Source organism: Lagopus muta, chromosome 2 (assembly GCF_023343835.1).
Source record: "Lagopus muta isolate bLagMut1 chromosome 2, bLagMut1 primary, whole genome shotgun sequence".
NCBI classification, from domain to species: domain Eukaryota; kingdom Metazoa; phylum Chordata; class Aves; order Galliformes; family Phasianidae; genus Lagopus; species Lagopus muta.
This window is the reverse complement of record NC_064434.1, coordinates 27945807-27971370: the sequence shown is the minus strand read 5'-3', so window position 1 is coordinate 27971370 and position 25564 is coordinate 27945807. Positions and strand designations below refer to the sequence as shown.

Below are 25564 nucleotides of genomic sequence, written 5' to 3'. Positions count from 1 at the left end.
AACACAGATGTGTTTTTCCATGCTGTCAGCAAATATGCATGACAGAAATATATGGTTCACCTTCACAGACAAGCAGGCTACAAGAGAATACCTCTTTGAATAACTAAACACAGTTTCAGCTCAGCACATAGTATATGTTTCCACGCAGAGGATATCTACCAGTAGCCAAAAATAGCCTGATTTAACAAGCATTAAATTATAGTAACCTAAACTAGAAATAAATATTTTTTATTACTACAGTGTACATAAAAAATCACATGACAATAGAAGTGTCAAAGTCTTGTAGATGGTCTTAAAAACTGCATCTGTAGCTCAATGCAAATAATAATACGCATTGCCTGTGCTCTTAGCAAGTCCAGCAAGACTGTCATAGCATTTAGGTGTCAAAAGCTGAAACATCCACTCTTTTGGCAATGCTGGCGGAAAAGGCTTGCTGAAATTTGTTTTCCAAATCCCCCATCTCATTTTTTGTCTAGAATTCCAGTGATAATGTGAACTATTCCTCAAAGATTTAGACAGTCAGGCTCGGTCCCTCTGTGAGATACTTTCTGCCTTCAGCTGTGATGTTTTGCAATTGGAGAGCAACAATATGCTTTAGTATCAAAGCTTAAACCCAGGCTGACTTCCAGCTAGGTCAAGGAGGAGACAGGAGGGGACAAGGGAGATTAAAAAAAACCTGATAGCTTTCTTTTTGTTTTTAAATGTTTATGTCCAAATGATACTGCTTTGCCATTTTATTTATCACATTGACAAAACTCTGAATTTCTGCCCTCTTGTCTTAGTTTAATACATTTGAAGATAAATAAAAAATTAAATCAGGCAGAAGTGACTGTTAACACTGATCAAGTCTATAGTGTTAGTGTTAGCTCAGGTTCAAACATTGATGTGAACCCTATGATCAGTACTATTTTTAACTTAGATTCATACTACAGCTCAAATATGGACCAGATCAATTAATTAATTTGGCAGTGAAATCTATCAGAGAAAATAAATGAAAATTTAACTCAAACTCTTTATTACATGAGCCACATGGAACAACGAATGACCCATGGCTCTTATCCATGAATGGTTAACAGCCTGTGCACTTCCTTTTCAGAAATTAAGGCTCCAGGCCTAGCTTGCCTCCAGAAACACCCTTTTTTCATCTCTGCTGTGTTGCTTTATCATGGAGGGTACCATATCCTTATCTGCAGCTCTCTTATCCAAAATTAAGAACTAAGAACTCATACCTCATCTGAACACACTTCTGTTTCTTGCCCATATTTCCAAGCACATATATTTTCTAAATCCATCAATCTGGCATAAATTCTGAAATTCATTGCTTGACTATTCCCCCAAAAGTCTGCAACTTCAATGTTTTATTATCTTCAGTTTACCTCTCTTCCACGAATGCCTTCTGGTCCTGGCTCTCCTTTTTCTCCTTTTTCACCCTAAAAGAACGAACATGTAAGATAAATACTAAATGACAACTCTTTATTAACAGGAAAAATATTTTAAGACTCTTGTATGTTCTACATGCAGTGCTACAAGTACACTGTTGACCACACAAGGAGAATTATTTCTTAGATTCCAAAAGAAAGAGCTATGAAAGCTAAATCACAGTGCCAGTGAACATCCATAAAGACTTGTAGAAAAATATTCTTGATTCTCACGGTGCTTTGAGAACAATGTGGTTAAATAGAAATTTAAGGTAGGGGATATTTAACCTATTTCATTTTGTTACTGCTTTTCAATAAGCAAGTGATGTTTTAAAAATCTGGTAACAGAAGTGTTGTCAATATTATCTTTGACTCGTACTGCTACATGGTTCCTTGACTGTAGTTGAGAAAGATTGAAACAATTTTTGTTATATTTTTTAGAAGGAGGAAAGTAAATGACATATGTCTAATTTACTTAAGAATAAAAAAGAAAAAAAAAAAAATGGAAGGAAATCTTCAGAACGAATGATACAGTTTGGTTTTTGGACTTCCATATGAAACATAATATTATTCGTAAGACGGAAGAAAGGATTCAGTTCTGTACTGTTTCTACCTACCATGCTATTCTAGTTAATATAGATTTCACTAGAAGTTACCAAAATACATCTGTTTATGAAGCATAATTTAAGGGGAAATGCCAGAACCAGCAAGTATAAACAGCTCTACAATTCCATCTGTGCCACTAGACTGAAATTTACCAAACTATAAAAATAACATCATTCTGATAGAAGCATGAGGACTGACTTTACTAGAGTCCAAGCTCTTCATTAGTCAATCAAAGGAACAGCCCCACGCTGTATTTCAATGATCTCCGGTGAACTACATTTGTTTGAGCAGAACCTATTCATTATGTCAGCATAATCTTCATAATTCTGTTAGGTAAATGGTACTGAACTGAGATCAGTCAGCTAATTCCATTTGTGACACAACCCTGATTCAAAGCTATTCCTCCTGTGGCAATGACAGGGCATTTCATCTAATAATCTGTCTTACAAAACGAGTTTGTATGAGCTTTCTCAAACAACTAAAGCCTACTAACAAATTAGCAAACAAACTGCAAATTTAATAATCCCATGCAAAAGATGGCTTTGGTAATTTGTTGTTTCAATTTTAATATATCTTGTCGATAACAAACCAAATGCTATACATTAGCTTGAGCGATTCTGTTTTTACCTCAAGTATTGCTTTATTCCTTGTAAAAACTCCAAAATTTTAAACATGATGAACCTGATTGCAAGATGTTTAAATGATTCCAAAAAGTTGCAGGAATATAACACTGGTTATATTAGTATTTTTAATCTATCATGTTCTCTTTGTTCTCTGGATTATAACTTTGTTTGGGATAGTAATGATCTCTATAAGTTTAAAGAATAATGGTTAAAGTTCCAAAGTTCTTATTCTTTTTTTTTTTTTTTTTTTTTTTTTTAATCCCCCTATTAAAACTTTTAGAAGAAAATGAAATACAACAACATTTTAGTTTTCATCACTGTGACACACTGGACAATTAATACTTATTTCAATGCCTTCCAACTGGTTTCAGATCACATTGCTACAACTCTGCAGTATCTACAAAGGTACAGTTACATATTTACCTCATATATTTAGCTATATATCTAACTCCTAATAATAAAGCATTTCTAGGAGATTTAAAAATATTCCAGTTTATGGAGCTTTTCCTTCTATGGTTTATCTGCCTACATAATCTACGAGAAAATGGTATAACTATCCACAGTTCTGATTCAGAAGTAGTGATAGCAGCTTGCAAATTCTTTGATGCATATGCAGAAACCTTAGTTAAAGGTAGCTTGTGATAATTTGTTACACTGCATCTACATTTACATAAAAGCATGCATTTACAGAGCCTTAAACCAAAGAAGCTCGCCCCTTGGCCTTGGTTGTCGTTTGCCTTGATGTTAGATTAGCAGCACGTGTTGGAAATCCTGCCTTTTCCATCTTCAACAGGCAAACAGTAAGTCTAAAACGTTGGCAAGTTGTTTTAGGCACATACAAGCGTAGCTGGTGAAGGCAGGGAAGAAAGAAAATCTCCACTTGTTATGATTTATGAGATACTCAGATTTAAAATGTTTGTCAGTAAGACAAAATGATAAAAAGCACTCTTTTCTAATGAGCCCAGAACTGCACAGAACCCCAACATCCTCAGGCTTCCTGCCATGTATGCCATTTTACACTGAAAATATTCTGATTATTTATTAGAGTAAATTATCTATACTTGCCAAGCCTATTGTGTGGAATGTTCATGTTCCTTGTGAAGCAAAAATTCAAATCTAACAGACATCCAATTCTTACAATTTATTCTTCTGTGAACAGAGCCAAGTCACGCTCATTTCAGTGAATTACTCTGCATAATTAACAGCTTAAAATGTAGCAATTTGCAGAACTGCTGAAGCCACTCGGCAGTGTAGATGAGGCTGTTAATAATCAATATTGTGGGTTATCTCATAGATTAACAAAAAAGAAAAGAGAGAAAAATGTGTTAATGCCATTTCTGTCTAATGTTCCTGCCTGCATATACTGTATTCAGATGAGACAGTAAAAGACTATTTGGGAGGTTGGGAGGTAATTGCAAAAGCAGGATGACAAAACTCTGGAATTGCCATGTCTTGTTTATTAGCTTACTAAAACTAATCCAGTATAACACTGAATTATTTGTGGTGCTTTGGGTGCATTCTGCTATCAATTTCCCCAGTAGAACAAGCTGGTGGGGTTGCTGCAGCGTGAGTACTGGGAAGGACTCAGTCTCCAGCGTGCTATGCTGGAATGGTAGTATTCTTTAATTAGAGCCAGGGGTTTGCTCATGGTTTCTGCAAGACTAAAGCATCAGCCTTAAGCCACTTGGCAACCTTAAGGGTGCCCATTTTCCTTGCATACTTTTTTCTTCCTTACTATAAAAGCAAAGTAATGTATTTGGAAATAAAATACATACATACCTAGAAATTACCTAAAAAGGTAAAGTTTATTTTTGCAGTGCTGCTCTGTTAATAATACTAATCCTGTGTTCCTGATATCCTTTGTTCCAGGCATTTTTCAAGTACCACTGTTCGCAATAGCTGAAATATTCTCCAAAGTATGCAAGGCATACAGTATCACTAACTCAGCGCTTATACTTCATAAAGTTTAACTTCTGAAACTGTGATTTTACCCTACTCAGTCTTTAAAACAATTAAATTTTCATATATACACACCCATATGACTACTTTTCTTTTCACTGACAGGTTTCTAAGAAAGCTGGGGTTACAAAGGTCTCCATTCCAGTAACACTCTTTCTAACTGACCTGTGAGCCTTTGTGTGAAAATAGGATACCATGCTGCAAGGAAGCAGCAGCATTCAGGGAGAAGTAATGCTGAAGCATTATGCCATTTCAGAGATGCAGTTATGAAGACAAACTAATGATCCTGTCTAAGTTCAGTCTGGGAGGAACTATGCAAGTAAACAGAAGAGTCACAAAAGCAGCTTATTTCCAAACAGGCTTTAACTCACATTAAGCTGTTACCTAAGCAGGGTCAAAAAGAGACTGTAAAAACACAGCAGAAATACACATGAACAACTTTGACCTGGAAGGATGTCACTGTGAACCCTGTGTCTTCCCAAGCCCACCTGGGATATACAAGCACAGCATAAAAGCAGGTAGTGACAAAGCTTCCCAGGCACCAGCAATCTGAAGAGCTGCACAGATACACTTATCTAGAAACCATGACCAAAACACTTTTGATTCCAAACTGTGACATCACTGTCTAGTGCAAGAGCCACAAACAACAGGTGTCGTGACTGGCCAAGTTGGATAATGTGTCAGGAGAAAGATGTTTCCTTCCTGCTTCGCTTAACGTACACTGGGCAATACTGAAGCACATACTGGCTGACTGCTGCTTGGTGTCACGCACTACATTTCTAAGCACGCTCCCTGAGAAGCTATATAAAGACAAACTACTACGTCAACTGAGTTAAAAATCTTAGGCACGGGATGAGCTGAGGACAAGCCAATCCATGGATCCAAACTACACTGGTGAGCTCTCTTTCCCTGTCAACAGGCACGAGGCAGTCATCTATTTTTATTCTTTATAGGAAAATCTTAAAAGGCATAATGATCTCAATCAAGAAGAACTGCCATGAAAAGAAAATCAAATTCAACAAATGCTACAGTGTACTGCTCTCCAGCTGGAGAAATCAGATGCACCAGTAACAAATAACTTGTATATCATTTGCTGCAGAAAGGGATACAGGGATTACTACAGATCATACAGTGACTGCGAGTCTGTAACACAAAGCTATTTTTAAAAGGCCAAGTTCCACTTTGGGATGAGCCAAAAGCAAATCGAAAAAAATCCATACAATTACTCTAGCTTACTTGTCACTGATGAGAACAGTGAAGGACAGTGTCCAGTTCAGGACATAATATTTTGCACTGAACACTGCCAGCTTTCAGATACCTGCTCTTCTCCATGACAGAAAGTATGAAAAAAGTCTTCTCCTTTTCCAATGATAGAAAATATGAAAAAAACAACCACATGAGAAAAGAGTGAACAGTGGAGGAGCTGATGACTCTGAAATATGGAAAAGAGTGCTGTACATGAGACAAGAATTTTTCCATAGTAATTCAAGTAAAAGTTCTCATTTGTATTCAGAAAGTTTAAGGTATAAGGATTGAAAACCCAAAGTTTAGACAGTAAAAAAAAAAAAAAAAAAAAAATATGGTAACAACTTATTTACAAGGAAAACAGGACTGCCTTCATTGCAGATTTTTCATAGTAATGCTCCAGATATCCTTGATGACATCTACTGTATTTGCGTGCAGGAGTGAAGCAGGTAAAACACCGTACACCCTTCCAGCCTAACATTTCCTTTAGACTGCTCCTTGATTCTGTTATCTTGGAAAATATGACAAAGCAATGCGTTCAAATGGAACTTGCTCTTAGAATAACATACTTGCTAAGTAATGTTTGTAGGAAGCATGTCTTAAGGAGTTCAAATGCTTTCATTTAATAAATACATTATTTCTATTTTTTCTTTTTATGAGGGTACTGAAAGACAGGAACCTGATTTGAATGACAGCAATATACATGGTAACAAAGTGACTTCATACACCACGCCAATACCTGCATGCACAGTGCCTAAACAGTTCAGAGATGAGGAACAGCAAAATAAAAATCAAACCAAAGGACACTGAGGAAACATGAGAGGACAGATAGAAGTAAACAGAAAGTAAGAATGAGCAGCCTCTTTAGGCTGAAGGAACACATTTGCTTTTAGTCAAGTCATGTATTTTCTTCGTATACTCTTTGCGAAAGCTAAACTCTCAAATTACAACATTGACCAACACCAATTTCCAGAATAGTTTAACAGATCCACGGCATACCAAGTGGCAATAAACTGGCCTCAGCTGGCCTTACTGAAATCCCCATTTGGGTGGCCTAAAGAACTGTGACATACTTGAGAACTAAGCCTTCAGAGAACTCCAATTCAATATATTCACACCTTGAAAATGCTACAGCATGTTGCACCAACAACACCTTACTGAAAACACTGCTGAGGAATCTTTTGGCCTCTTAATGCATTTCTAACAGATCTCTAAATCTAATCTCAGTCCTTACTGACAGTGTGACATTATCTTATTGAAATTGAAAGGACTTCTAAGGTTCCTTGATGAGGGCCACAGATATTAATTGAGATTATTAATGAACGCTGAAAGGTACTAAATAATATTATAATGAGTAGAACAAGTAATCTACGTGCACGGCATAGTAGGTCTTTTCATCTAAAAGACTTATCAGAGTGAGAGACAAAACCACAACTTCAGCCTTTTGGGTGATGTCAGCCGGCGTATAAAGAAAAACTACTGAGATTTCAAATCCTACTTGCTACAATTTACACAAGACTCATCACAATCTAACAAGGCCCTTTGATTTCAACAACAAATGCCCCAGACTATCTCTGGTCAGGCTCCAGATGCTCACGCTACCTTTGCTTTTCACAATATTGAATTTTGACATTGTGGTTTGAAAACTTTGTTCTGTATGCTATCATTGCTCATCCTTCCATCACCATTTCACTTTTTTTTTTTTTTTCTATAATCCTTTCAATGTCAATGAGAAAAACAAACAAACAAACAACAACAACAACAACAAAAGAACACTGCAAACTATATCCTTTCTGGTACTATTGTTTGAGAACATATTCTCAGAATTGGAATGAAATTTTTTTTATCCCAAGGTTAAAGTTTTATTCACAAAAACCAGGCAAGGTGAAACATTATATTTTATAGTATTTACCTTTTGGTTTTTTTTTGTTTTGTTTTTTGTTTTTAAACAACCAAGTTTGCTCTATAGGAACCCATCTTCTATCTTAAGTTCTATGTTTTAAATATATCTTTGTACTGTCCCTAGCAGAATGGGATCATAATACTTCACCTGGGCTTTCACAAGTATTCGCACTTTTACAAAATTCTAATGTTTTAATACTCTAAAGCAGAACTAATGGTTGAATTTGGCTCCAAGATGCCAAATATACTATTTTTTTAATTTTATTATCTTGTGTTTCTATCAGTAGATTAAAAACTGAAAAGAAAAAGCTGTCTGATTTAATAAGCACTCTATTTTTCCTTCCTTAAGTAAATACTACAAATGGCTTTGACTTTCAGCTGCAATTGTTTAAAGCTCTGTCTGCTTTTCAGTGGGGAGGTTTCTGTTTATACAGGCTTAGTGTTAGTGTTGAATGAAGATTTTTCCGTAGGAGGAATAAACCAGCTTCTTTTCAGGGACTGTCTCCTAAGGAACCTAAAGCCAATCTGTTCTTCTTAGCAGCTGACACATAGTATTGCTCTCACAGAACATAGTATTTTTTAGACACCCATACTTTCATGATTTTGGCAGGCTACTGCTATTGTTATTTAGATTCTGAGAGATGTTGTGCAGATGGTTACATTAAAGTCAAGTGTTTGCACAAGTTGATGGACTGCAATGTCTGTTCTGGAAAGGCTGCATTTCTATTTCTACCACATGACAACAAAAATAATGTCATTTTCTGTAGCTAAGATTATTTCTGAGTTGTGTTCATCAGACCTGTAGAGACAGCAGTAACATTTAACTCCATCTTCTCAGGCTACACTAAGTTTATTATGATCACAGAAATACAAACTTTCGACCAGGAGCTCCTTGAAGTTTCAATAAAGTTCTCATGCTCTGTACTAAAATCTAAATGTGTGATATTTTCAGTCTTCTGATAGATACGTATCTGAGAAGGAGGCTTGATCTGTGCTCAAAATACGCATACCTTGCTCATAATTACTCAGGGCAATTCAAAACACAGCTAGAAAAATGGTTGTCTTTTGAAAAACACATAGTAATTACAGCTTTTATGTAAGAACTTTCCTCCTTTGTTGGGAGGATCAAAATCCACAGCTATCACATGCCTGACAACACTTGATTAAAACCATCCCATAGGATATAGCGCATGAAAACAACTGTCATCTTTCTATTCTAGCTAAGTTACAGTGAACTGTCTAGAGCAAATGTGGCACTGCAAGCTTTGTAGCCCATTGCAGGGGAACAGGCACATTTAGAAGGAGCACCCTGGGAAATCTGATCTGCATCTGCCAGACAGCTATCGACAACAGAGGCAAGTTTAGGTTAACAATGGCATTCTGTAGGTACTCATACATGGACGCATGTCAAACTGTTTCTGCATGTATATACTGGCCACTTTACATCAGGAAGATCAACATCATTCCTTCCCACGCCCCGAGAGACATCTAAGACAACTGAGTCACCATTTACTGCCACAGACTCTCTGAACTTTTGTGGTAAATTAACTGCTCTTCTAAGCTAGCTTCTTCAGTTTCTTAAATAAAACACAGACAGTCAATGACTGCAGTGTACAAAATAGAGGCATAAAGCTGCTGAAGGAGTTAACTACATTAGACACATACGCATACTTCTGTGCTATTTCCCATTTTTCTGCTTTTGGACAAATCTCTCATAACATCCTTACTATATCCACATTAGCAAACAGCACTGTATGACAGAAAAGGATTTATGGAGCAAATGATGCAGAGAACTAGATTTTCACATTATACATATTTTGGATGAACTATTCCAAATCTACTTCAGGGTCACTTTAGTCTGTTTTCCTCAACCCAACAGCCATTATCAATTGCAGTTGCTTAGGCTGCAATGGATCTTTCAGTTTAGCTTCACTCAATCATGTTGTTCTTCTTCAGCCCTAAAAACATTCATAGTACTCTAGCACTTCCTGGTTCTTCAAATACATTTGTTCTTTTGAAGGAATTGTTGCTGAAGAAAAGCTAGAAATCAGTCTGATGACACAGAATCTGATGAGATACAAACCAGTACACAGAAGCTGTTTTCTAGTCAAGAGTTCCTTGATTTATTTGCATTCCTAGGTGTCACACAGTGTTGTAATAGTACTGCACAGGGACACTGAAGATAGGAAAAAGGAGACGAAGGAAGAAGTCTGTTCTTCTCATTGACACTATTATCACAACAAACACGAACTACTAGTAAAGGGAGAAGAAATAAATACATGCATGTTGCTGACTTCTCAACAGCCACAGACATATCTGTCCTTGCAGGCTGTGAAAAGATTCCCTTATTGCATGAAATTTTATTTTTGTTATATTCATGAACAACAGTCCTCTTCAACAGTGACCAATGTGATCAGCCATTTCCTTTTTTCTTTTCACCTCTCTCTTTTGAAGTCTGATGTTTATCCTAACTGTAAAGAATGATCTAATATAATATAGTCATTCAAAACTACAGACTTGATTTAAACCTACAAAGTTCACTGATTTAACTACAAGTATTTCATCTGCAAATTTTCTTTTGACATTCCTGCTCATTGTAGAAATATCACATCAGAGAATTGTTTAGAAACCTGTTTCAAATGAAGCTAAACTTAATAATTACAAGGCTACACATGCATATGTGTGATTCATAATAGAATGATTTGGGTTGGAAGGGATCTCTAAGATCATTTAGTTCCAATCCCCTGCTATAGGCAGCAACACCTCCCACTAGAACAGGTTGCTCAGAGGCCCATCCAGCCTGGCCTTGAGTGCTTCTAGGGAGGGGACATCCACAACCTAGCTGGGCAACATGTTGCATTATCTTATCACTCTCACAGTAAAGAATTTCTTCCTAATAGCTAGTCCAAATTGCCCTCTTCCAGTTTAAAACCATTTCTCCTTGTCCTTTTGCTACCTACCCTTATAAGAAGTCCCTCCCCAGCTTTCCTGTAGGCTCCCTTCAGGTACTGAAAGGCCACCATAAGGTCTTGTTAGTGCCTTCTCTTCCCCAGGCTGAAGATCCCCAGCTCTTTCAGCTTGTCCTCATAGGGGAGGTGCTCTAGCACCTGCTCCAGCAGCTCCATGTTCTTCTTGTACATGGGCTGATCTCTCAAGTCTGTCCAGGTCCCTCTGAATAGCATCCTTTCCCCCTAGTGTGTCAGCTGCACCACTCAGCTTGGTTTTAAATGCAAACTTGCTGAGGATACACTCCATCCCACTGTCTGCACAGCCTGCAAAGATGTTAAATAGCACCAGTCCCAACACTGATCCCTGATCCACTTGGAAATTAAGCCATCAATCACAACTCTCTGAGTGTGACCATTCAGCCATTTCCTTATCCAGCAAGAGATCCATCCATCAAACCCACTTTTCTCCAATTTGGCTATCAGGATGTCATGCAGGACGGCATCAAATAATGTTTATAGACATCATGTTTTCTAATATTGCATCAGTACTGTGCTTTATTAGACTATCCTATTGCCTCTTCTCATTAGATACCCGTAAGTACTCTGCAATAGTGCATACATCACCATCTTGCTGATACGGGTAGCTGCAGAATACTGATAGCCTTCTCCTGTGGAGCCCTACCAGCTCATTCACATAGCCCATCCTTACTCAGAAACTCCTAGGAACTGCCTCCAGTTTGAAAGCATTTACAGTTAAAAAAAATAAAAATCCTTTTCTCCAAATATGCAAAGGTATTAGTGAAGCATACACAGCTTTTAGAAAAGAGAACTGAGGAAAACAAATGAATAAATTTGTGTGTCTGTGGGTGTTTTTACAACATGAAATCTATGCTATGAGCCAGAAAAAATGGAAGGGAGAAGGCACAGGTAACCAAGAGCCAATACAGTATTAAAAAAAGAGGAAGTAGACTAAACAAATGCAGAAGCAGAGATATGAAAAGAAGTTTGAACAAAATGACTGGATGTCAAACAACGGTCAAACATATTTCTCTCAGACTGTCTTGGGGGAACACCCATATTTATGGGCCCTTTCTAGTTCTCTCTTGAATCCAACTCAGGCCACATCTTACTTGCAAAAAAACTATATGTCTATTCTCTGGCATTTCTTATATTTCAACACAGTATTATTATTTTTTTTAATTGAGATTGTTAATAAATACTCAATGAATACTAAGCAAAAATCATTCTTCCACTGAAGAGATGTATGGAATCAGAAAAGAGGATATTTTAATTCACCATAATAAGCTTTATCACTTGAACTAAAAGGTAACCTAGCTGCAGTAGAGAATGACTCCTGTTTCTGGTGATCCAAAGGCACAGGCTGAGCATGAGTCACATTCCACTCATCACAGCATACAGACAATTTACTAGCCAAGTTGATGTTGAAAAGGTTTGCAGTCTTAGTAATTTTAAAACTTTTGCATGTTTCTGAGCATCAATAGCTGTAATGGTATCCAGACTTCCATTCATGGATACCTTCACAGAGACAATCAGGGCAGCACAGAAGTAACACAGAAGTGTTAACAGAAACAGTACACACAAGTTGCCTGGTACTCTGCTTTTGCTATTTATTAAGCTTTACCTCTCAACATTACAGAATCTACAGTGCTTCCGACAACCCAGCTACCTTGCTCAGAGCAGGCCTAGTTGTTTCTGCAGAGCTCTGCATTTTTCAAAGACACTATGGATCTTTTTCAAGATAAATATTTTAGTTTTACCAATTATGAAATCATGACTATGGCTGATAAAAAGATGTTTTCATTTCCACTTGCACATCACAAACTTTTACATATGGAAAGATATATTTGAGCTCAAAGCTTGGTTGTGTTTCAGGAGGTAACAATCTTTTAACTAATAACAAACAAATGAATGTGTTCTCAAGTCTCTCTTCTGCTATCAAGAGTAAATACAATGTGAGACCAACAGCTCTCTTTTACTGCAGCATACCAGAACAGTAAAACAGAAAAAATTGAGAAGAAGAAGTAACAGAAGGCTGAAGATTATTAGTTTCTGTACAGATATGTGACTTCCTAAGCATATACATAACGATCTCAGCTACTTATGAGAGTTATCTAAAATCAAAATTTCATATGAACTTGTGTACTAAAAATAAGTTAAATGTCTCAAAACCTCGCAGCACTACTAAAACACTACTAAATCCACTCAGATGCAACCATTAGGAAGATCAAACATGGATCAGTTATCACAGCAGGCAATACTAAGTAAATTATTATTTAATTGGGAAGGGACAGTTTAGGGATGCATAATAGATGCTTATTGATTTCTGATTGATAATGAAAAGGAGAAAAGGAATCTTCCAACAGAAGAAGTAGGGGACACTGAATTAAATTAACAGGATGCAGTTTCCAAATAAACAAAAGGAAGTGATTCTTCAAACACAAGGATAAACAGCATAATTCCTCAACACAGGATATTGCAGATGCTTAAAGTTTACATGAATTTGAGGGGAAACTTCATACGCTAATGGAAGATAAGTCCATTGAAGGCTACTAAATTCACTGGAACCACATCTGGCTGAGATTGCTGTCAGAAATAATTGGAGGCTGGAAGAGCATACTGGGAGAAGCACCGCACTCACTTACTTTGTCCTCATGCTTTTCCCTAGGCACCCCTTCTGGCTACCATTAGCAGCAGGATGCTGAGTTAGATGAGTCTTTAATCTGACCAAATGGGTATTTGTAAGTAAATTAAACAGTGATATAGCTTGGGACCTGGCACTTGGTCATCTGTATCAATAAACTGATAGACCCCAGCTGTGAATGTCTCTTGCAGACATTTCAATCAGGCTAATTAACACTTCCCTGTACAATTCTCAGGCACAGTTAAAGAGTTATGATAAGCTATGGACTATTCCCAACAAGCAGTACTGATGAAGCCTGTTTCAAAGAGAAAGAGCAGTAAGAAGAGAACATCAAGCCAAACGCCCCAGAATTACAGGACAAGCTCTGGTAACATTGAGCTTAGTAGGATGAAAGTCAGTAGGACTGCTTTTAATACAGGTAGGAACTTGTAGAATTAAAAATATGCTTTTCTTCTTCCCCTAAAATATCTGTGTACAAGCTTCTCTGTGATTGTATATAATATGCCTTGTGATAAAAACATGTCATAGCAAAACACTTTCATGCCCATTAATCGAGATGATTGTCCTGCAGAAAACATCTAACTTCATTTGACTTAATGAAAAAATATTCTGAAGTGCCATTCAAGATGTCATAGCAAAGCAATAAGTACAACCCAAAAAAGGAAAAATATTCTCCCCTGAAAGTTTAAAAGATGTGAATTGTATGCTAGATAGTTACAAGATGAGAGGGAGAGAATTCTAATACTTCCCTCTACAGCATTCAGAGTCGAGTATGAAAAAACTCAGGTTATGTTTACACACAAGTGGTAAAGCATTCAGCCTTGACTGCAATAAATATATCTTAAAGGACTTAAATCAACATCGTTAAAAATAAATAAATAAATTCAAACAAAGTAACAGTTTTTATGGATATCAAAGGCAAGGAGCCATATTTTCAGCAAATTGGGACTGACTGTGTCACCATCCAAATAAAATGAGGGAACTGGAATCAGATTGTAACGCAAAATGCATTTCCATTCCTCTAAAAATCATAGCAAATAACAGATTTCTATTTGCAGCAGCCACATTTATACCCAGATTTGCTTACTGAATTTGGTGCATTCTATACTAAGTAGTATATATAGAAATGCTGAACTATTTGAAGCAGATTCTACTACAGCTGATAAACAGCAGCATTGTAAGTTTATACAGGAGAGTTAATAAGTGTTCCTCTTAACTGTCATTTTTTACTTTACTGTTTTTAATCATAAACTTTCCAGGTCCATTGCTGTCTTCTGTCCCATGACCGATAACTTTTATTTTTCAAGTAGGCTGCAAGCTTCCTCAGTACCTTAGCTGTCTCATGTGGACTGGTTTCATCACTGAGATTTATGGTACCAACATGAAAATATCAGCAAGCAAAAAAAATGTTTACTAACATCAACTAGCACTGCAGAAAGCTGACTCCTTCTGCATTGACTTAAGTTTATTTAAAAAAATGCTTACTGAAGACTGGGGAGAAAAAAGAAAGACTATACTATACAAGGAGACATACTGGAAGTGCATAGCTGTGTATTTTCTGAATGAATGCAAGATAAAGGAGTATTTCATTAGGTGTGATAGAATGAAGTAGAAAATGTTAGCCTCCAGGAAATCTTCCTGACACTAAGGTCTGTTAGGAATTCTCTTCTAAAGGAAATAGAGGAAGTCCTATTTCCTGAAATAATTCAAATTGAGCTTCACAAAATAATAAATATACACAAAGAACATCCTGCGTTTAGAATAAAATGAAGCAGATGACAATTTTTTCTACACTTAGGCTGGACAAGCCCCAGATTATCTCTCTCTTCTTGCATATATACACAGGCAAAAGCAGAATCAAAGCATACAAAAAGTAAAGACTGAAGGATGAAACTTTGGAAATAACATATGACTCTCATTATGGCTATACTCCCAAAGGTTTCCTTAGTCAAATACATGTACGTTTTCTATTTATTGAAAAGTATCAAAGAGTTGCAGTAAAATAATCAATTTACCAAAGTGTTCATAAGTGAACAGCACATAGTAACTGCTTCTCTGAGTTAAAACAGAAACAAGGAATGTATATCAGTATTCTGAAGAAGCTGAGTGAAAAAGGAATTGAGGTTTCCTAGCTCTTTTTAATCAGTATTAAAAATTCTCTTAGCAAGAATTATTTATACTTGTTTGGCTATACTTAACGTATAAAATGTGCTGCCTTTTCAGCCAACACTTTTCCCAATAAAATGGATCTGTTACACACAGGATTCCATATTAGCACAAAATTTATGTGGTATTCAGGTTCCAAGAGTTTCCTAACACTGGAGTTCCAGGGTACCTATGAAGTATGCTGTAGTGAATATTTATTCTAACCAAGGAAGAAGACAAGAAGATGAAAAAATGGGGAGCTGAAGAACACTAGCTAGAGTGACCAAAAAAAGCAAGAACCAGGAGATTAAAAAGGATAAATTACAGATTTATCAGAGGGGGGGGAAAAAAAAAAAAAGTATTTTGGAGATCATTTATCTGACCAATTAACAGGCTCAGGGACATCTCCAATTCCCATGTGATACACATGCATCAGGTACCAAAATAAATAATAACAATAATAATAGTAAATAAAAATCTAACCCCGTTTCCTAATATGTGCTACTGATGCCCATAATGGTAATAGGATATTGAGATAATGGCATCAAGGACAACTCCACTGGTCTCAGTATTTATTACCACATCAACAGTAATATTTCAACTTGTGTGGTTTTCAAGTTCTCAGACCTTGCTTCGAAAGGCAAATGGGATCCTGGGCTCCATCAGGAGAGGGGTGGCCAGCAGGGACAGGGAGGTGATCGTCCCTCTCTACTCGGCTCTTGTGAGGCCCCATCTGGAGTACTGTGTCCAGGTGTGGAGCCCTCAGTACAAGAAAGACATTGAGATTTTGGAAAGGGTCCAGAGGAGGGCGACTAAGATGGTCAGGGGGCTGGAGCACCTCCCCTATGAGGACAGGCTGAGGGAGTTGGGCTTGTTCAGCCTGGAGAAGAGAAGGCTGCGGGGTGACCTCATTGCAGCCTATCAATACCTGAAGGGAACCTACACCCAGGAGGGGAGTAAACTCTTCAAAAGGGCTGACAACAGCAGGACTAGGGGAAATGGTTTTAAGTTGAAGGAGGGAAGATTTAGGTTAGATGTTAGGGGGAAGTTCTTTACTAGGAGAGTGGTTAGGCCCTGGAACGGGCTGCCCAGGGAGGTTGTGGATGCCCCGTCCTTGGACGTGTTTAAGGCCAGGCTGGACGGGGTCCTGGGCAACCTGATCTGAATGTGTATGTTTGGTGGCCCTGATAGGCAGGGGGGTTGGAACTACATGATCCTTGGGGTCCCTTCCAACCCGGGTGATTCTGTGATTCTGTGATTCTGTGATATGGGTCCGTTCGGGGTTTAAACTAGTAATTAAGCTGAACTGAAGCACTTAAACATCTTGCCTCAGTATATTAAGAATTTGGCAATTACAGTATAGAAAGTGACTGTTGGAGACACAAGTGCTACCTAGGTGAAAGAGAATATTTATCATTAGGTACTGAGATTGCAGTAATTCTTTCCCATGTTTCAGCTAAAACTGCCTTTGTTTTAATTTACTGGACTTTGGTTTTTCTCCACTTAGAGTAAGCACAGAGTCATTAAATGATGCTTCAAATTTTGTGACATAGCTTTAAACATACGTTTCTCCTGGCTTTAAAAGCTGTGATTCTGGGTTTTCTGTGCTTTTCGTCAAACTTGGAGGATTGTGAGGTAGTTGATGTGGAAACACAAGGAACTTTACTGCTATGCAAATTCTTGTATTATAATAGGTACTCTCTGCATGTAATACTTTTCATAAGCCTAGTCTGTATTTCATTTCCTTTTTAACATTTTATATATGCAGTACTGCTTGAAGATTCACCTTGTAAGTAAAAATGTATTTAGAAGATGCAAGAACAGAATTTCAGCTACTGGAATTGGCAGAGCTTGTGTGAATGAACCATGACAACGCGAGCAGACAGAAGCATGGTAATTACTGTACTAATAAACTTGTAAGTTTAACCACGTCCCTTGCTCAGGAACATGATTTAGCTGGGGGTTGTTAGGGTAGTACGGTTAGGTCGTGGTTGGACTTGATGATCTTTAAGGTCTTTTCCAACCTGAGCAACTCTATGATTCTATGAAGATTATCCTCTTATTATCTTTTTGTGCTTAAATTTTTGAAGAGACTTTTAGATTTTATGTAGATCAATTTACTTTACAAGAATTTTTATTTAAATATGAACTGTTTCATAGGGTTTCAGCAAACGAAGCTAATGCATCTCAGGGAGTGCATACATTCCCATCATCCAAGCAACCACTCACTACCCAGAGACAATCCAGCTTCTATGAGGAAGGGAGCACCAGCTGACAAGTGATCAGTTATTTGAGGAAGAGCACTGTTCTCCCCAAGATGTGACACTCCGAACAAGTATTAAAAGTGAAGCTTAAAAATTTCTGAATAACTTATTTTAGTGAAAATGTCCAGTTCTCACCTAAAATTGCAAAGCATGTGCATAAAAATCACTGAGTCATTTGACAGCTTTTTTTCCCAATCCACTGTCTGAATTAAATAAATATTCACAATCCACCCCCCAATATTTTTTAAAATTATCACTGACACTTTTTTTTCCCACATAGTTTTATATTGTGAATACACGTCACAATTCAGAAAAATATCATGTTCCTGGGCACTCTCATAAAATCACCAGATAACTGAGGCTGAAGTGACCTCAGGAGACACCTGGTCCATATTCTTGTTCAGAGCAGAGCCAGCTGTGAAGTTAGATCAGGCCCCTGCAAGCTGGTCTTCAAACCTCCAGGATCAGAGGCTGCACAATGACTGTGGGTAACCTGCTCCAGAGTTTTACTGTCCTATCATGGAAAAGCATTAACTAAGCATTAAAACCAAGCAAGTATATATAATGAAAAAAACAAACCACCTAGCTGCTCTCTGTGCTGATCTAATTAGAAATCAGTGTAAATAATATACTGAGTAGTTTTGATACTATTAGCAGAAAATAAAAAAGTCTTATGAGACAATCTGATCTCCTGTAATAAATAAGTCTTTCTATTTATCATTCCTTTTTCTAGAACTAAGGTTAAAAGTGCAAAACAATATAAGAGGAAATCACTTCTGTAAGAAATCAGTTTGGAAACTAAGAATTCTTTCCTACTGGCTACCTACTATCTTCCTTGCTGCACTCCAGCCTGTTACTCTGCATGTTACCTGTGTCAGGAATAGGAAATATGCCATTCCCTTCCTCTTCGCAGTAGTTTTATGTATTTGAAGACAGTTTACATATTTCTCTTCAGCTGACTCTATGCTAACTAATCTTTCTCCAGGACTATGTGTTATACAGACTAGTTATTCTTGGTGATCTCCTTTCAACAGCCTTTACACTGAAGCCTTACCAATACTATGTAGCACAGAACTACTTCATTAGTATTGCAGACAGTACTTTCAAACATCTTAGTTTTTTTCATTCGCAACTGCCTGACTTCACTCCCTCACAGCCAAGAAAGCCATCTGTATCCTGGGCTGTACCACAAGAAGTGTGGCCAGCAGGTCAAGGGAGGTGATCCTGCCCCTCTGCTCTGTCTGGTGAGCCTTCACCTGGAATACTACAATCTGATGTGGACTCCTCAGTACAGGAGAGACACGGACCTCGTGGAGCACGTCTAGAGGAGAACAGAAATGATTTGAGAGATGAAACATCTCTCCTACTAGGACATGCTGAGAAAGCTGGGGCTGTTCAACCTAGAGAAGAGATGGGGTGATCTGATCAGTATCTAAAATGGGAGCTACAGGAAAGAAGGGGACAGACTCTTTAGCAGAGCCTATGGTGACAGAACAAGGGGAAGTGGTTTCAAGCTTAAAGAGGATAGATTTAGAGGATAGGTTGGATGTAAGGAAAAAGTCTTTTACAGTGAGGGTGGTGAGGCACTGGAACAGGTTGTCCAGAGATGTGATGGATGCCTCATCCCTGGAGACTTTCACAGTAAGGCTGGATCAGGCTCTGGGCAACCTGATCCGGCTGTGGTGTCCCTGTTCGCTGCAGGGGAGTTGGACTAGACAACCTTTAAAGGTCCTTCCAACTATAAGGATTCCACGAGTCACCAGTTTCGCATCCAAATAATCCACAGACTGTAATTTGCAAGTGGATGCTACTTTTTTCCCCTCAAACCATATTTATTCTCCCCTACAAATAGATCTTTGCACTTAGACCTTTTTCTTAGATGCTAATCTGCTAGGCTATATCTTCGATGTGTCAAAAACATTCTGGGTTTTAAGGCTGTTTTCCAGCCACTAACAGTTCATACCATACAATGACAGTTCTGAATATTATTGGAAGGAGGACAGATTCACTCAGTATAATCTTCCTTCCTGTCAGCAAATCAATTAAAACTGCTCTCAGTGTATATGATTTCAGTCATGCTATAGAAGAATAGACCAATGCTTTTGTTGCCAGTTGTAACACTATCTTGTGAGACTATGACATTGGCTCCCTAACACAAAGCAAATAGAATATAAAGGAGGATTAAAACAAATTTACACCGAGAGTATATTATTTCCTGTGGCAGGAAAGCACGCAGCATTAACACCTGTACATGCCAGTACTGGTTCAATCTGAAATGGAAAAAAACAAAACCAAAAAAACCTCCAAACAAAACGAAGGCAAGAATTCCAGATTCCTGAAGGAGACCCACGTGTGGCAAAGAAACCTTTTAATAGCCTGAAGGAATCACACTTAGCATATTGACCTAAAGATGCCTCCTGTATCTTTGATTTACATACAACCACTTTCGCCTCAGTTGCCCACAACATCCCCAAAGCTTCCTCAGACAAAACAGAAAATACAATCAAGACCAAGTCAACTGGTTTGATGTGGTGAATGGGCTCAATTGAAGGAATGTCCCTTAACCAACCTCCTTCAAAAAGCATTCAGTGCTACTTTAGGTTTCTGAATTGCTGTTGGTAGCTGCCTCTCCTCGAAGTGTTCTCCCACCAGTTCTGCACCAGCTTTACTTGCGGTGAGCTAGAAATGGCAAACACCTAATGTTCAAGTAGCTGTAACCCACTCAAGGTACAGTGCAAAACAACAAACACTGTCCTGTTCTTTGATGTGCAAGATCTGACTGAGCTTTTTTCATTAGTAAAAATCAAATTTTAAGTTACAGTCTTTTTAACCATGTTTGTCACTCACAAAGTAGCACAGACATTTTATTCGGGACAGTGCGTCACGACACAAGAGCACTGATACATTTTTTATACCAGAATTTAACAACTGGAATATGCAAAATTATTTAAACTATGGCCAAAGTGAATAACTTACAGCCCAAACTGAGAGCTACTTTGTGTAACCTTAAAAGACACTCCCTCCTCACATATCAGGATGTAAAGCTTCTGATGAGACCGTCTCATATAAGTTTTGGTAAAGGATTCTTCTGCTTGTATATTTCCTTTTCTTTGAAGAACAGCTGAATGTATTATTAAACTGGAAATACATTTAAATGGAATCTTTCAATTAGATTCTGAATTTGAAGAGGACAAAAGTCTAAAATGTGCTGACTCATCTCCCACATATGAAAAACGTTGCTGTCAGTCATTTGGTCATTTTATCTCTGCCTTAGTGTTAGGGAAATCAAGCAGAGAGAGTGGCAGCAACAGCTGGATCCATGTGCCTGTGTCCAAACACAATTTATTCATATAGCTCAAGGAAAGCACGGCACAGCTGCAGAGCAATTATGAGTAAAAAAAAAAATCAACAAGTCCTACAGAACTGATGAATAACGATGCCGTGGAGGAAATAAGATCTGTCTATGAAGCTAGAAACACTCAACCTTAACAAGCGCTTTTTTTAGACTGAATCTTCACATGATAAACGTTAGTTGCTATGGATGCTGACTTTTACTTCTGATATTTCTTCCTTCCTGGTTACTAGAATGCTTCCTCCTAAAAAAAACTTCTGTAACTTTAAATCTGCTAAGTTAAACCATAACAACACATTTTCTTTAAAATATCAACATTGAAAGCTGGCTAACACTTCCATGGGTACAGCGGGGGTGGGGGGTGGTATATCTACCCACGTACAAAGCAGGAATACGTTGCGTTTTCTTTAATTCACCCACTCGCCATTTTCTTTACTCTGAATATTGCCAGAATCTCAGCATCTTTCATCCCTCATCTTGAAGAACATATAAACATCTGAATATATAACACACGTTGAGTGGAAATGATTTTCTGCATCATCTTCAGACAGTGAGCTGAGGCACAGAGAAAAGATGCATTCTTAAATCACATTGCCTAAACCAAATCAGCCAAAATGCTACTAATAAATCAGTAACCAAGTAAAATTTGGTTAAGGAGATGAAGCTCAACTACAAACTGTTATTCTTAGCTCAATTCCTATCACACAAGCTAAGTTAGACCAGACCCATCCACTTGTCCCTCAACACAGACTTGTCTTTGATGATTTGTTATGCATCTGAAGTCGTGCAGGAATATTGTCTTGAACCATCTAGAGCAACCCAGACCAGCATTCTGTCACCTAAGACAGCCTTCCAAAGGGCAAGTCTAATTCACATTTTAACACTCATGTTTTTTCAACTATTTCTGACCAAAGCAGAGCATCTGTAATTACAACAAACAGTTTCAGGCTCCATTTCTGATACACACTGCTGAAAAACAGGGAAAGGTTTCTCTTATAATTTGCACTTGGAATTTTTACTCCAGCTAGGAAAATAAGGTCCTTAAAACAATCTGTCAATCCATCAGTGAAGGGAACAGAACTGGCAGAGTAAGGAAGAGGTACATGCACCTGCATCCTGTGAGGCCAAGCAATCATGTCATTCTGGCTGAAGTCGGATATGTTCAGTAGACTAAAATCAGGTTAACTACTGCATCGGTATGCAGAAGCATATCAATAAAATCTAACCTTTTTAAGCTAGCTGTCAGTTATCATGCTACAAGAAATGGAAAAATTTTCAATGGTAATGAATTTATGTTTTTAGGAGGAAAAGAATGTAAAACATTTGGTAATTACATTCAACATATTTCAGTACGTTCTTTATAAAGTGCATTTGTAATTTATAAAGGCAACAACCAAGTACTATAAATACCTACATCATCTCATCATGCATTCCATACAGTATAAATAAACATTCACTAGTTACCATAGAAATTTAGTAGCAGTAGACACCACTGGAGTCCAGTGGTTATGGTTCTGTAAGACTTCATTATTGGATATTTTCTTAAAAAACATGATTCCGAAGGATGTGCTGATGACAGTAATTAATATTAAATAACTGCTTATTTATTAAGCCTTTCAGAAATCACTGACACAAAAAAAATAAAAAAGGAGTTTTATTTGTGAAAGAGTTAAGGAATGCCTTCCGAATGAGGCTCCACTTAGCTTGTCATATATCAGAACATTAAAACAGAAAAATAAGAAACATGGTCAGAACAACTTACCTTTTCACCTTCTTCACCTTTACTACCAGGAAGGCCATGTTCACCCTGGAACACAAAACAATACAAATAATATCTCAAATGTTCTTCTAAGTATTGCATTTCTTAAAATATTTTGTATTACATTGACTTTTTATTATGGGAACAAAACACAAGAAACTATATGGGCAACAATAATCTTGCATTCAAAAATGTATAAAACCTCCACAAAAGTTGCCATGGCTTTTTAATAACCAATCATTCTTTCATTCAACCAAATGGATATTCCTAGCTTTAAGAATTCTAAACTGTCGATTCTAAACCCATTTGCTACAGTCTTGGTATTCTGCAGAATCAGCTTTAATATATTTATTCCTATCAATTCCTGCATGTTAATTTTTAAATATGCCTAGTCAGCCGTGAAGGCCTCAAAAACCCACCCCAATTGAGCAAAAGATCCAAATACAACTTATTGAAAGAAAACCCATCCCTTCTACTTGGTAATTTCCAATTAATTGAAACACTATAAAATAATAGGAGTGCAATTTGCAATGCTAACTCAAATTCAGCTTATTGCAGCAGAATGAATTCTTTATTAAATGATCTTACAATAGAAAGACCTATTATAATGCTCCAATTTGATAACTTTTACCTCAGAAAAAGATGCTAATGCAGCAATCTTACTATGCTAATGTCTCTGTCAAATGGTTCGAGGCTTGGATGCGTTACAAGAACAGTATCTGTTTTTTTCAGATCTTTATTAACATATTTTTGTCCATTTTTTAAGACATACAACAGAAATACAATCAAAATTATATACTTGTAGTACAAAACTTACATAATTTAAACAAGAACCAAAACAAAGCAAAAAAAAAGCAACCAAACAAACCCCAACACCACCACAAAACAAACTCCACACCTATACTCTTTCTCCCTTAAATTACCTGGCAAAGGACATTTTGCATGCCTTCACAGGTGTCACTGGCTCAGTACAACGCACATGAGTTCTACAGACTGAAAATGAGGAGACTGGATAATTTCTGAAGTACAGCATATGGCTTTTTTCTAAATTACTTTAAAAAATTAAATTGAGTAATGTCTAAACATTCTTTCACCCTTCAGAGATTTTCATTTCCATATATAGAAGTCTGAGGTTTAAATGAGGTCAACTAAAACAGCAGGCTACAACTTGCAAACTTTCTAGCAACAATTTGCCAAATTGTTTAATCAATACAGTATTGTCTGGTACGTATCTGGGAATTAAATTTGAAATTTAGGAGACACGCAGATTTATGCATTATCAAACAGCTTTGGACTTGCAGGAGGTGCCTGCAGTAGCTCTTCCCTACTTTTTTTTTTTACTTTTATTTATTTATTTTTTTTTTTCCCCCAGCTGGAGTTACTGAGGCATTCATCACTTTCGGGGTCAGTTTCAGAAGCATGACCAAGACAAAGCATGCAAAATGTGATCTCGTAAAGTAACCTTCCAGATGCTCTTACCTAAAAATGTGTGGTTAATTGCTGAAATAAATTTCTGAATGTATGCAAACTCTACTCTGCTTCCCATTCCTCTAAACATAGCTAATTTCTACTTACTTTCAACAAACAGGAACAGAGAATTTTCATTTAGCTTTCACATTTATAAGATCACAAATTCTGTCTTTATTCAATTCACAATCCATCATATAAAAATCAGCCTTACAAAATTTGTTTGGTTGGAGCTTGTATCCATGGCCTTGTCCTTTCACAGTCCACCTCTGATAAGTTTCGCTCAGGATACTTGCACCCTCTCATTACTTGCAAAGAGCAGTAGAAGCCTACTCCCAGCCACCTTCCAAACTATGTAATCTTACAGCTGAACAGACCCAGCTTCCTCAGCCTCTCTTCATATACCGTGGTCTGTAGGTTCCTGGCCATCCTTGTGATCCCCCACTGGGGTCACCTCAGTCAACTGCTCTCTCCTTCTCCCAGTAGCCTCAAGCTGGACACAGATGCAGTCACAAAAGTGCAAAATAATCATTTCCCCTGACCTGCTATCCATAATCTTGCTAAAGCAACCCACACACAGTTGGCCTTTTTCACTACATTGTCAAACAGCAGGAATATCAGATATTCTTTTCATAGAATTGTATTATTGAGTTGGAAGGAACCTGTAAAGGTCATCTATTCCAACTCCCCTGCAGTGAACAGGGACATCTACAGATAGATCAGGTTAATCAGAGTGTGGTCCAGCCTGACCTTGAGTGTCTCCAAGCACAGGTCATCCACCATCGCTCCAGGCAACCTGCTCAAGTGCTTCATGACCCTTGCCATAAAAAAAACGTTGCTCTTATAGCCAATCTAAATCTCCCCTCTTTTAGTTTGAAACCATCTCTATCACAATAGATCCTACTAAAGACTATGTCCCCTTCTTTCTATTTGTTTCTTTCAATGTTTCCATATTCATACTGGGTAGCTCAACTCTGCTTCCACTTCCACACATGCACATTTGCTGGCATACCACAGCAGACCGATCTTCAACTTTTACAAAGCTGCTCTTGAAGATTAATCAGCTCTCCTGGCTCCTTAAAACTGCAAGGCAGTCCCTAATGTGTCTCTTTGACAGACTTAACAAACTTAGTGCTGTGATTCTCACCTCACAGGCCATGTTTTCCACAGTCCCTGCTGAACCTCCTACAGTTTTTCCACAATTCTCAAGAAGC

At 37.5% G+C, this 25564-nt stretch overlaps 1 protein-coding gene across 8 annotated transcripts in view; it reads right to left on the bottom strand.

Annotated features, from left to right (window-relative positions):
- Nucleotides 1–25564, bottom strand: part of COL19A1 (collagen type XIX alpha 1 chain) — a 188813-nt gene that overhangs the window by 97374 nt on the left and 65875 nt on the right. For all 8 annotated transcript variants that reach the window (XR_007375265.1, XR_007375264.1, XM_048936539.1 and 5 more), the window contains 2 exons: nucleotides 22887–22931; nucleotides 1377–1430 (listed from right to left, as the gene is read on the bottom strand). Coding sequence is in view for 6 of the 8 variants with exons in the window: in XM_048936539.1 (XP_048792496.1) it covers nucleotides 1377–1430; nucleotides 22887–22931 (99 nt within the window). In the remaining 2 variants the exon portion in view is untranslated. The remainder of the gene's footprint in view (nucleotides 1–1376; nucleotides 1431–22886; nucleotides 22932–25564) is intronic.